This window comes from Thalassophryne amazonica, chromosome 4, assembly GCF_902500255.1.
Source record: "Thalassophryne amazonica chromosome 4, fThaAma1.1, whole genome shotgun sequence".
In the NCBI taxonomy this organism is placed as follows: domain Eukaryota; kingdom Metazoa; phylum Chordata; class Actinopteri; order Batrachoidiformes; family Batrachoididae; genus Thalassophryne; species Thalassophryne amazonica.
In genome coordinates this window covers 5,410,953-5,424,578 of record NC_047106.1, presented here as the reverse complement: position 1 = coordinate 5,424,578, position 13,626 = coordinate 5,410,953, and the positions used below count along the sequence as shown (strand labels likewise).

Below are 13,626 nucleotides of genomic sequence, written 5' to 3'. Positions count from 1 at the left end.
CAGGGAGTGATAGCACACGACTACAGCAGCTGCTCCAGTCCAGGACGCTGCTCTAATGAGAAATACTATAAAGACCAACACAGCTCGTCTTATCTCTATTTCTCGGCGTCGGCGTGGAGCCGGCAAACATCCCTCAGCCGCACCAACAGAGGGTCTGAAGCGTCTGAGGTCGTAGGTTGTCATTTATTGGCTTATTTAATCTCCCTACATATTTCCTCGCCGGAAGCTCAGCGCCATCCCCGACAGACAGAATCAATAGCGCCGCTACTGCCAAGCCAGCCGAGGGTAACAATAAAACCGCAACAATTACGTGGAGATGGATCAGAGTCCTTAGCAGAAATATATTATTAATACGTCTGGCGGATTGCCAGCAAGCTGCAAGAAGAAGAAGAAGATCAGAGCTAATAAAATAGAGTTCGTGCCTGAGAATCGCCACGGAAACATAAACGTACTGTGAAGATCCAGCGGGGGGCGCCACAGGAGGAGCCAAAATGTCAGAGTGGTGACACTGTGTGGTTCCTGCAGATTTGATTTGATTTGTGGTGGTTCGTCTCTCGGCTGCTCCGGCGTGTTCGAGGTCGCCACTGCAGACCCGTTTTACACACAGCACCTGGTCTTCCTGAGCTGTGTCCCAGGTCAGGAGTAGGTACAGATTTAATTCATTCATTCATTCATTTTCTGCCGTTTATCCAGATCCAGGTTGCGGTGCCAGTCGACCAAGCAGCTCTTCCCACACTTCCCTATCCCCAGCCAAGTCCTCTAACTCTTCTTGGGGGATTCAAGGCATTACCAAGTCAGCTGAGAGATATAATCACTGCAGCGTGTCCTGGGTCCGGGGCCTCCTCCCAGTTGAAGACCTCTCTAGGCAGACCACCAGGAGGCATCCTCCCCAGATGCCAGAACCACCTCAGCTGGTTCCTTTCAATGCAAAGAAGCAGCGTCTCTACTCCGAGTCCTTCCCAGACAGATGAACATTTCACCCCGTCCATGATTGTGAGCCCAGATACCAAACAGACGAACCTCATTTCCACTGTTTATATCTGCAGTCTTATTCTTTCGGTCATTACCAGAGTTCGTGGCCACAGGTAAAGACAGGAGGGAAATCAAGTGTCTTGCCTTCTGACTCTGATCTTTCTTTGTCCACAGAACCTCAGATGTTGTCCCGATCCGTCAATCAGAATGGGTCTGTTGTCTTGTATTAAAGTCCTCGTTTGTGTCACTCCACCATGAAGCTGCAGAAGCTTTGGAAAAGTCAAGCCTTATTCTCTGTAAAGTTTAGAACGTGAAAAGACAGATGAATGAATGAGTCCATCGTCTCCACTATAGGAACGTGATGCTGCATCCACGACACCACAGAATCACCTTTGGTCCTGGGTGGCAATCACCAAGACAGACAACCGGTCCATCCCCACCTCTCAAAAATAACCATCTATCTGATGATGGAAATTAGGAGCAGATGTGGTTGTCAGGGAGAGAGACCGTTTCCGCAGAGAAATGCAGAGAAGTAAACAGTTACTCCCTGATCATATGAGCTACAAGAAACAGAGGCAATGCAAGAAGCTGCCAATCAGTTTCAGTCAGCGTCAACGTTTTACAGCAACAAGAAATAAGTGGTTGCTACGCTGCCAGAGAGGCAGGGCCAGAAGAGGAGATGAAACATGACAGCTGCCAATCCGAGTGAAGACAGCGCAACGTCATCATGATGGACTTTAGCTGCTCACTCCAACAAAATAATCAAACATCTATTTTATCTCATGTTTTGTAAAGGTTAGCAAGAAATAAACACTTCTAAATCTAAAAATGCTGTTTTTCAATCAATCAATCAATCAATTTTATTTATATAGCGCCAAATCACAACAAACAGTTGCCCCAAGGCGCTTTATATTGTAAGGCAAGGCCATACAATAATTACGTAAAAACCCCAACGGTCAAAACGACCCCCTGTGAGCAAGCACTTGGCGACAGTGGGAAGGAAAAACTCCCTTTTAACAGGAAGAAACCTGCAGCAGAACCAGGCTCAGGGAGGGGCAGTCTTCTGCTGGGACTGGTTGGGGCTGAGGGAGAGAACCAGGAAAAAGACATGCTGTGGAGGGGAGCAGAGATCAATCACTAATGATTAAATGCAGAGTGGTGCATACAGAGCAAAAAGAGAAAGAAACACTCAGTGCATCATGGGAACCCCCCAGCAGTCTAAGTCTATAGCAGCATAACTAAGGGATGGCTCAGGGTCACCTGATCCAGCCCTAACTATAAGCTTTAGCAAAAAGGAAAGTTTTAAGCCTAATCTTAAAAGTAGAGAGGGTGTCTGTCTCCCTGATCTGAATTGGGAGCTGGTTCCACAGGAGAGGAGCCTGAAAGCTGAAGGCTCTGCCTCCCATTCTACTCTTACAAACCCTAGGAACTACAAGTAAGCCTGCAGTCTGAGAGCGAAGCGCTCTATTGGGGTGATATGGTACTATGAGGTCCCTAAGATAAGATGGGACCTGATTATTCAAAACCTTATAAGTAAGAAGAAGAATTTTAAATTCTATTCTAGAATTAACAGGAAGCCAATGAAGAGAGGCCAATATGGGTGAGATATGCTCTCTCCTTCTAGTCCCTGTCAGCACTCTAGCTGCAGCATTTTGAATTAACTGAAGGCTTTTCAGGGAACTTTTAGGACAACCTGATAATAATGAATTACAATAGTCCAGCCTAGAGGAAATAAATGCATGAATTAGTTTTTCAGCATCACTCTGAGACAAGACCTTTCTGATTTTAGAGATATTGCGTAAATGCAAAAAAGCAGTCCTACATATTTGTTTAATATGCGCATTGAATGACATATCCTGATCAAAAATGACTCCAAGATTTCTCACAGTATTACTAGAGGTCAGAGTAATGCCATCCAGAGTAAGGATCTGGTTAGACACCATGTTTCTAAGATTTGTGGGGCCAAGTACAATAACTTCAGTTTTATCTGAGTTTAAAAGCAGGAAATTAGAGGTCATCCATGTCTTTATGTCTGTAAGACAATCCTGCAGTTTAGCTAATTGGTGTGTGTCCTCTGGCTTCATGGATAGATAAAGCTGGGTATCATCTGCGTAACAATGAAAATTTAAGCAATGTTGTGTAATAATACTGCCTAAGGGAAGCATGTATAAAGTGAATAAAATTGGTCCTAGCACAGAACCTTGTGGAACTCCATAATTAACCTTAGTCTGTGAAGAAGATTCCCCATTTACATGAACAAACTGTAATCTATTAGATAAATATGAATCAAACCACCGCAGCGCAGTGCCTTTAATACCTATGGCATGCTCTAATCTCTGTAATAAAATTTTATGGTCAACAGTATCAAAAGCAGCACTGAGGTCTAACAGAACAAGCACAGAGATGAGTCCACTGTCTGAGGCCATAAGAAGATCATTTGTAACCTTCACTAATGCTGTTTCTGTACTATGATGAATTCTAAAACCTGACTGAAACTCTTCAAATGGACCATTCCTCTGCAGATGATCAGTTAGCTGTTTTACAACTACCCTTTCAAGAATTTTGAGAGAAAAGGAAGGTTGGAGATTGGCCTATAATTAGCTAAGATAGCTGGGTCAAGTGATGGCTTTTTAAGTACAGGAAGTGATACAATACCGCAGTGAGAGCCAACTACCAGTAGAGGCAAGCAACCATTAAATGCCTTTGAGGTGATTTACAAAATATCTTAAGCAGATGTTAGCATGCTAACTAGTGATTCTGGAACATCACTTAAACACCTATTTTTTATCTTATGTTTTGTAAAATTTAGTGAGAAACAAACACTTCTTGATTTAAAATGCTGTTTTTATAACCATTTAATGCCTCTGAGGTGATTTATAAGACTTTAAGCAGGTGTTAGCATGCTATCTAGCGATTCAGGAATGTCACTTAAACACCTATTATTTTATCTCTTATGTTTTATAAAATTTAGCGAGAAATAAATATGTCTTAATCTAAAAATACTGTTTTTATAACCATTTAATGCCTCTGAGGTGATTTACAAGACATACACTCGTGCCAATTCAACATGCAGATCCACCTCGGATTTGCTGTGGCAACCCCGAGTGCAAACAACGGAGCAGCCTAAGGGACTTACTTACTTAAGCAGATGTTAGCATGCTAACTAACTAGCTATTTGGAAACATCACTGAAACACCTATTTTTATCTTATGTTTTGTAAAAGTTAACAAGAAATAAAGACTTCTAAAACAACAAATGCTGCTTTTGTGACCAGTTAATACCTCTGTGGTGATTTACAAGACATCTTAAGGAGATGTTAGCATGCTAACTTGCAATTCAGGAACATCAGTGTGAAAGATGTTGGACCAAAACAAATGAATCGAAATTTGGTTCCTTTCAGCAGTCAAGCAGGGAGGAAAAGTTAAGACTGTTAAATACTCATTAACCACGAGCTGGCCACGCCCCGGAAACACTCATCTAGTAACGAACGTATTTACATTAAAACAACCACAACATACTTTTTGCATCACAAACATCTTCATCACTTTTTAAAGCTCTAATATTTTGAACTGGAAAAGTCCATGCTGTGACAGTTTTTTTTATTATTATTATTTGGATTAGATTTCAAAAATAAGTACTGCACAGATTAAAATCTGGTGTCTTCTGTCTGCAGCCTTTGTGTTGAGCTGCGTCTTCCCTCGGCGACCCGCCTACGGCGACGTATCGGTCAGCAGTCTTCACTCTGGAGGCGAAGCCTTCTTCTTCTGTCTGAACGGCTACCGGCTGCAAGGCCCCAGCGTGCTCTCCTGCCGCAATGCTAGCACCCCCTACTGGAGTGGCAAAGAACCGCAGTGTCTCGGTAAGTATCAAAGTGATCAGAATCAGGATCCTGGACTTCCATCCTAATCCTAATCTATGTGTATGCATCCAAAGTAACTCCCCACTGAACGGTCCCCTCTGGTGAGTGTCTGCAGATGACTGACCTTTGGAGCCAGTCGGTCAAAGATCAAAGTTAAGTTAGTCAGAATTGGAGCCTGAAGTGAGTGGAGATTAAGAGGACGAGAGAGCTAATTGTTCTCATTATGGAGCTTAATTAATGTCATGATGATGTCTCTAAAACATGATAAAATAACATCAAAATAGCCCTAAAAGAAGATTTATTATGTACAGGTGCAGCATGTGCCCCCCCCCCCCCCCCCTCAAAAAGCCTTTCACCCTGTAATTAGACTAACAGAATAGGATCAAAGATCAAAACTCTTGTTCCTGTTCTGCACCAAAATGTAATCTTTTTTTTTTTTTGTTCCAAGGCCAACATCCTTAAAGTTCACTGAAGTTTTCTTTTTGTAGAACTTCATAAATTTTCCTGGAAAATAATAAAGTATCTGTGTGATATTCCACAGTCTCATTCATCATTACAGTTACAGGCTTCATGTTGCTGTCAGTTTGCAGTCTGCGTGTTTTGGGCTCTGCACAAATCTGACAAAAATAACTGAGGAAAAAACAAAAAGCAGCTTTCTGGGTTTGAGAGTTAAACAGCTTCCAGCCAGCTTTTCTCTGTCGGAGCTGAACATGAACCTGTCACATAAAAGTCCATCGTCAGACTGAGTGCTCACTGCAGCAGGCGCACGATGAACATGGTCTTAGGTTTTATTTTAGTCCAAGGAGAAGAACTGCTGTTTTATACACCAGAGGTTTAGTCCGGACCAGACCCAGGGTCAGTGTGTGTGTGTGTGTGTGTGTGCATGTGTCCCTGTTAGGTTTATGCAGACCACACTCCAATGTTCTCCTGAGGTTCTGCTCTTCTCTGTGTTCCTCTTTCAGCCTCCTGCGGTGGTTTGATCAGGAACGTCAGCGTGGGTCGGATTGTCTCTCCTGGTTTTCCCAGTAACTACACCAATAACCTGACCTGCCACTGGCTCCTGGAGGCTCCTGAGGGCCACAGGCTGCACGTTCACTTTGAGAAGGTGGCGCTGGTGGAGGACGACGACCGGTGAGTGCTGCGTTCGGTTCCTGTGCAGCGTGTTGGCCCGCTGTCAGACTCCTGACACCCAGGTTTTCTAACACGATCTTGTCGTCTTTGTGATCCATTTTCATTGTTATTATCTTGCGTGCATCTGCAGAAGAAATGCTGTGAACAACTTTAGAGACAATCTGGAAGAAAAACGTGAGGCTGCTGCTCACCTTCTTCTTAAAGTGATGGAATCGCAAACTGTCACACTGGCTGTAAAAATAATCATCAAACCCTCCGTGACGTCGCCCAAGATGTTTCTCAAGAACGTGTTTGAAGCTCCAGTGCGTTGGTTTTGGATGTTGATGTCTTCGCATCGCCTGATTCAAGGGGTGGAGCCTGGGTGGGATGACACGCCCACCTATCTCAACGTTACCAAGCTAGCTCATGCTGACAAGCCTCAATCTGGTTAGGTGATATTTAAACATACGCATGAGGTAGCTAACGTTACAAAGCTATCAATACTCGCCAATTAGCATTAATAGTATTAGTGCAATTAACTACACATAACATCGTATTATCCCAGATATCTGCATTATAATGCTTAGAAAAGAGCTAGCAGTGTGCTAGCGGCAAACACCAACGCCACTCAAATCGACCACGCCCATAATTATTCATAACTTAATGGCCTACTAAAATTTAAAGTGATGACTTATATCAAAATTCACCCCCTGTACAGTTATCATCAAACTGCTTCACTTTGGAGCCAGACTCAAGTGGCCACTCAAGGAACTGCAGCTTTCAGAACTAATTTTTCAGGCCCTGAAGTTCTCGCTTGTATCAAACATGAATGTAGCAAGGTGAAGTCCAGATTGAAAGATGTTCCCGCGTGCTTGGCTATCGGGAAATTCACCTTTGGCTGACCTGGTAGAGTTCTGGTCTTTAGTTTGAACAGTCCGGGGTTCGATCCCTCCACCGTCCCAGCAACAAAGGTCCTCCGGTCAAATGAACTTAGTGGAAGTACCCTGTCTGGTTCACCTGAGGGACACCTGGGTAGAGCAAACACAAGGCGGGACAAAATGGCAAAGTCCTTCAACGTGTTGGCGTTGTCCTTAGAGATAGATGTTTGTGACTCCAGTTCCTCTCCAGTTACCTATTTTCATTGGTATCTTTTACCTCGGAACTTTATTGTGGTGCGTTCAGGTGCTTGTAGTCCTGCTTCACCTTCTCTCCCTTCTCTCAGAACTTTATCGTGGCACATTCAGGTGCTTGTGGTCCTGCTTCGCCTTCTCTCTGTTCTCTCAGAACTTTACCGTGGTGCGTTCAGGTGCTTGTAGTCCTGCTTCATCTTCTCTCTCTTCTCTCAGAACTTTACCGTGGTGCGTTCAGGTGCTTGTGGTCCTGCTTCACCTTCTCTCTCTTCCCTCAGAACTTTACCGTGGTGCGTTCAGGTGCTTGTGGTCCTGCTTCACCTTCTCTCTCTTCCCTCAGAACTTTACTGTGGTGCGTTCAGGTGCTTGTGGTCCTGCTTCACCTTCTCTCTCTTCTCTCAGAACTTTACTGTGGTGCGTTCAGGTGCTTGTAGTCCTGCTTACTGTGGTGCGTTCAGGTGCTTGTGGTCCTGCTTCACCTTCTCTCTCTTCTCTCAGAACTTTACTGTGGTGCGTTCAGGTGCTTGTAGTCCTGCTTCACCTTCTCTCTCTTCCCTCAGAACTTTACCGTGGTGCGTTCAGGTGCTTGTGGTCCTGCTTCACCTTCTCTCTCTTCTCTCAGAACTTTATTGTGGTTCGTTCAGGTGCTTGTGGTCCTGCTTCACCTTCTCTCTCTTCTCTCAGAACTTTACTGTGGTGCGTTCAGGTGCTTGTAGTCCTGCTTCACCTTCTCTCTCTTCCCTCAGAACTTTACCGTGGTGCGTTCAGGTGCTTGTGGTCCTGCTTCACCTTCTCTCTCTTCTCTCAGAACTTTATTGTGGTTCGTTCAGGTGCTTGTGGTCCTGCTTCACCTTCTCTCTCTTCTCTCAGAACTTTATTGTGGTTCGTTCAGGTGCTTGTGGTCCTGCTTCACCTTCTCTCTCTTCTCTCAGAACTTTACTGTGGTGCGTTCAGGTGCTTGTAGTCCTGCTTACTGTGGTGCGTTCAGGTGCTTGTGGTCCTGCTTCACCTTCTCTCCTCTCAGAACTTTACCGTGGTGCGTTCAGGTGCTTGTGGTCCTGCTTCACTTTCTCTCTTTTCCCTCAGAACTTTATTGTGGTTCGTTCAGGTGCTTGTGGTCCTGCTTCACCTTCTCTCTCTTCTCTCAGAACTTTACTGTGGTGCGTTCAGGTGCTTGTAGTCCTGCTTCACCTTCTCTCTCTTCTCTCAGAACTTTACCGTGGTGCGTTCAGGTGCTTGTGGTCCTGCTTCACCTTCTCTCTCTTCTCTCAGAACTTTACCGTGGTGCGTTCAGGTGCTTGTGGTCCTGCTTCACCTTCTCTCCCTTCTCTCAGAACTTTATCGTGGCACATTCAGGTGCTTGTAGTCCTGCTTCACCTTCTCTCCCTTCTCTCAGAACTTTATCGTGGCACATTCAGGTGCTTGTAGTCCTGCTTCACCTTCTCTCCCTTCTCTCAGAACTTTATCGTGGCACATTCAGGTGCTTGTAGTCCTGCTTCACCTTCTCTCCCTTCTCTCAGAACTTTATCGTGGCACATTCAGGTGCTTGTGGTCCTGCTTCGCCTTCTCTCTGTTCTCTCAGAACTTTACCATGGTGCGTTCAGGTGCTTGTGGTCCTGCTTCACTTTCTCTCCCTTCTCTCAGAACTTTACCGTGGTGCGTTCAGGTGCTTGTAGTCCTGCTTCACCTTCTCTCTTTTCCCTCAGAACTTTATTGTGGTACGTTCAGGTGCTTGTGGTCCTGCTTCACCTTCTCTCTCTTCCCTCAGAGGTTTATCGTGGTGCATTCATGTGCTTGTCGCCCTGCTTCACCTTCTCTCAGAACTTTATCGTGGTGCGTTCAGGCGTTGTAGCCCTGCTTCAACTTTTGATTCCACACTGTTTCTTTGTGTATAATTCCTCGTTCCAGGTTTTGTAAAACCACTTTCTGAGGTCTCCTAACCCTGGAGACATGCACAAAGGTGCTGAAGCCCCCAAAAATGTTCTGCCCGTTCCGGCGGTGGACACGGGTCTAATGTCTTCAACCTTGGATGTTTCCCACCAGTTGCAGAAACGTCAGGGTCACGTCCACTCGTGGTGACTTCACAGCTGACATGGACATTGTAGGTAAAGTTGAGATAAGTTGAAGATTTCACTGAATCCGTGAAAGCCGTGTGGGAGACTCGGCGGTTGTTGCTGGCAGAAGTTGTCATTTTAACAGCAGGCGGCCGTCATTAAAGAACGAGCCAGTGGAGGGGAATCAGCACAATAAAACATTTTGCGTCACAGCCTGTAGTTTGTCAGAGTTCTCTTCCACAGCAACGACATCTTCCACAGCGACCACTCAGGACTGACTGAAAGCAGCTTTGAGGATGCGACATCCGGCTGAGGCCTGATGGGAAATCATTCTGACATCGACACCACGAGCCGACAGAAAATCAAAATAATTCACACCAAATCTGACATTTTCTTCCTAAACGTTCAGCAGCACAATTATTCTTACCCGACACATGGGTGAAGCAGGGTAGTGTGTGTGTGTGTGTGTGTGTGTGTGTGTGTGTGTGTGTGTGTGTGTGTGTGTGTGTGTGTGTGTGTGTGTGTGTGTGTGTGTGTGTGAACAAGATAACTCCAGAACCGCTTGACAGATTTCCTTCAGACTCAGTGGGATAATTACTTGGATGGATATCTAGAGTTGTTTACATTTTGGAATTGTTTGGTCAAAGGTCAAGGAAAATATGGTCCGAAAAACACCTTTTCAACAACCCAGGAGTCTATAATGATTATCTAAAGCATATGTTGTTCAGCTAAATATTTGTGATTGATTGGTATAAATGAGGGCAGCATGGTGGCTTAGTGGTTAGTACTGTTGCCTCACAGTGAGAAGGTCATGGGTTCAATTCCTGCCTGTGGCCTTTCTGTGTGGAGTTTGCATATTCTCCCAGTGTTTGCTTGGGTTTCCTCCAAAGACATCTGTTGGTGTTAATGTGGGTGTGACTGTGTTTGCTTATCTGTTTGTGTCCCTGTGACCAACTGGCGTCCTGTCCAGGGTGAACCCCGCCTCGTGCTCTATGACTGCTGGGATAGGCTCCAGCCCCCACGACCCTTAATTGGACTAAATGGTTGAAGATGAGTGTGTGTGTGTGTGTGTGTGTGTGTGTGTGTGTGTGTGTGTGTGTGTGTGTGTGTGTGTGTGTGTGTGTGTGTGTGTGTGTGTGTGTGTGTGTGTGTGTGTGTGTGTGGTATAAATGACCTCATAATGAATAGTTAGAATAAAATTCCTATTCCCGTTCCTTCCGCATTCAAAGTCACTTTTTTCTACATTCTGATGCTCACGTTGACCTTCAGATGATTCTTTTCACCGGGCCTACTTTCCTGAATACGAGGGTAGGCTGAAAAGTTCTAAGGCTGACTATGATACAGTTGTCAAATTGAACAAATTCAGGGTTATTTTTCTACATAGTCTCCCTGTAACTCCACACACTTCTTCCAGCGGTGCTTGAGTGCTTCGATTCCCTTGGCATAGAAGCTTTCATCTTGAGAGTCAAAATAGTCCTCAACGGCAGCCATCACCTCATCATTGCTCCGATGATGCTTCCCAGCCAAGTTTCTTTTCAGGTTTGGGAACAGATGAAAGTCCGAGGGTGCCAAGTCAGGGGAGTATGGTGGGTGATCTACCAGTTCGAATCCACACTCGTGGATAGTGGCCATGGCCACTGTTGACTTGTGAGCTGGGGCATTGTCTTGATGGAACAGCACCCCTTTGTTCAGCTTTCCTGGTCGCTTCTTTTTGATAGCCTCGCGTAACTGTCTCAGTAGGTTAGAATAGTACTGTCCATTTATGGTTTGTCCCTTTTCAAGATAGTCCACGAACACAATGCCCTTGGCAACCCAGAAAACTGAAACCATGACCTTCCCCACAGACGAAACGACCTTGGCCTTCTTTGGAGGTGGTGACCTTGGGTGTTTCCACTGCATTGATTGTTTTTTTGTCTCTGGTTCAAAGTGGTGAACCCAACACATCTTGGGTAAGAAAATTGGATCCTCTTCAAATTGCGTCAAGTTTGCCTTCGACATGACTAGCGTGGTGCGTTTCTGATCAGGCGTCAGAAGACGTGGCACCCACTGAGCTGACACCTTTGACATTCCAAGTTCTTCATGCAGAATGTGTTCAGTTCTCTCACGGGATATTTCCACAGCATCTGCTAGCTGATTAATCGTCGATTGTCTGTCGTCCATCACCATTTCATGAACAAGGTCAATGTTTTTCTGGGTTGTGGCTGTTGCAGACCGCACAGACCTTGGGTTGTCTTCAAGGCTCTCTCTGCCCCTCTTAAATCAGCTGCCCACTTCTGCACTGTAGATATGGAGGGAGCTTCATCCCCTAATGTAGCAACCATATCCGCATGAATGTCCTTGGGCTTTAACCCCTTCTTATGCAGGTACTTAATCACACTGCGATGCCAGATTTTGTCCATTTTTGCAGTTTCCCGCTACCACAAACTTTCAAACTTGGCTGTGAACCACAAAATACCTCACAACCTGGAAGAAAAAAACACAGTTAGTCATCAGAAGAGTTGAACTTACTGCATGCCAAGTTTTATTGAAATGGCATTTCTCCTTCTTGGTGAAGCCTTAGAACTTTTCATCCTACCCTCGTACATTGAGCTTCAGCCACATGATTGACTGATAATTACCTCTGCCAAGGAGGTTATGTTTTCAGTCGCGTTTGTTTGTTTGTTTGTCTGTTTGTCAGCAGGATAACTCAGAAAGTTTTGAACGGACTTTGATGAAATTTTGTGGAGTGGTTGGTAATGACAAGAGGAACAAGTGATAAAATTTTAGTGGTGATCCGGATCACGATCCAGATCCTGATGCTAACGCGTTAGCATGTCTATGGCATTTTCAATGTTAAAAGTTAGCATTAAGCAGTTGCAGCTGTCATCACGTTCGGGTGCATTTGTCTTCAAATTGTAATGTTTCTTAAATTTATTTTTGTTTATATATTAATAATCAAATTATTATTATATACAATTTTAGAGAAAGAGACAAAAAGAAATAGATCACTGTGCCAAGGAGGGAATCTCTTTAGGGTCAGTGACCCTATGGCCTTGTTTAGAGAAGTGTTTCATAAATGTTAAAAAATTCATATATTTGCATAGTTGAATAATAAATTGAATTTAGTCTCTTATTTGTTTTTGTCTATAAGCACATGCAATATCAGTATCAGTGCTCAGATGTCTGTAGCTTCTGGGAAAGGTGCAAGTTACAATAAACTGTGATGCCAAGCGCTAAGGATACATGCTATCCAGTCACAGCAGATTAAACTTTTTTTTACTACTAAGCAAACATCATTGTTAGACTTTTTTAGGTTCAATGATTCAACGGCGTGTAAATGTTATGGCGTCAGTGACCCCATGGCCTTGGCGGAGGTTTGCACTCTCTGAGTGCTTCTAGTTGCTTTAATGAACAGGTAAATAGGTACGGAAGCATATTTTATTTACTTGATAAATTTGTTTTTTGGCTTATTTTTAGGAGTAATTATTTGTGTTTTTCTGAGTAATTTATTTTTTGTCTGTTTTTCGGGATAATTAATTTTTTTGTCTGTTTTTCAGAGAAATTTTTTTCCTGACTTTCTGATTTTTTTTTTCTTCTGCTTTTCAGGCCTTTTTTTTTTTTGAGCTTAGAGAGCATTTGAAGACACATTAATTCATTGAGAGCTCAATTTGGTAACAAACATGACATTGTTCAGTTTAATCAAGTTTTACTTTGATCTGGGTTTAAGACACTGGGAGATTGTCCTGTCTTTAAGTCATATAGATGGTATTATCATTAGTTTGTCGACTCTACGCAGGCACCTGAGGACTATTTCAGAAAAAAAAAAATACTCAGAAAAATGGGGGGGGGATTAGCAGGACAACAACAACAACAACAACAAAAATCAGACAAAAAATAAATTACTCAGAAAAACACAAATAATTATTAAAAAAAACAAAACAAAACAACAAAAAGTAAATTTATCAAGTGAATGCGATACGCTTCTGTAAATAGGTGTACCTAATGAAGTGGCCAGTGAGTGTATATGGCCACAAATATTTAATTTGCTGATTTTCTTTCTTTAAATATAAAGTTTATTTTAGCCTTCAAACGTAAAATGAGCCAATTTCACCTCATTCATTAAAAAACAGGAAATATTTGATTGACAGGTACATTTAATTGCTGTTTTTCCACATTTAGCTGTAATGACAAAATAAATAAATAAATGAAATAAGATTAAACATTATTTATGTAAGTATGTATGTATGTATTTATTTATTTTGTCAATAGTGTTTGTTTGTTTGTTTGACTGTTTGCAGGAGAACCCAAAAAGTGATGAACACATTTCAGTTCAATTTGGTGAGCTGATTAATGATGATTCAAATTTAGAAGAGATCCGAGATCCAGAACAGTGTTTAGCACACATGCCAACATATAACTCAAAAAGCGGTGAGAGGATATTGCTGTAATTTGGTGAGCAGGTGGATCACGTCCTACAAAATGAGGGATTGTATTTTGAATTTGATCCAGAACATATTTTGGA

General features: G+C 43.3%; 1 protein-coding gene across 1 annotated transcript in view; it reads left to right on the top strand.

Moving 5' to 3' along the window:
• Positions 1-13,626, top strand: part of LOC117509313 (seizure protein 6-like) — a 458,377-nt gene that overhangs the window by 376,702 nt on the left and 68,049 nt on the right. The window contains exons 7-8 of the mRNA XM_034168976.1: positions 4,646-4,831; positions 5,794-5,962. Of these exons, the coding sequence (XP_034024867.1) occupies positions 4,646-4,831; positions 5,794-5,962 (355 nt within the window). The remainder of the gene's footprint in view (positions 1-4,645; positions 4,832-5,793; positions 5,963-13,626) is intronic.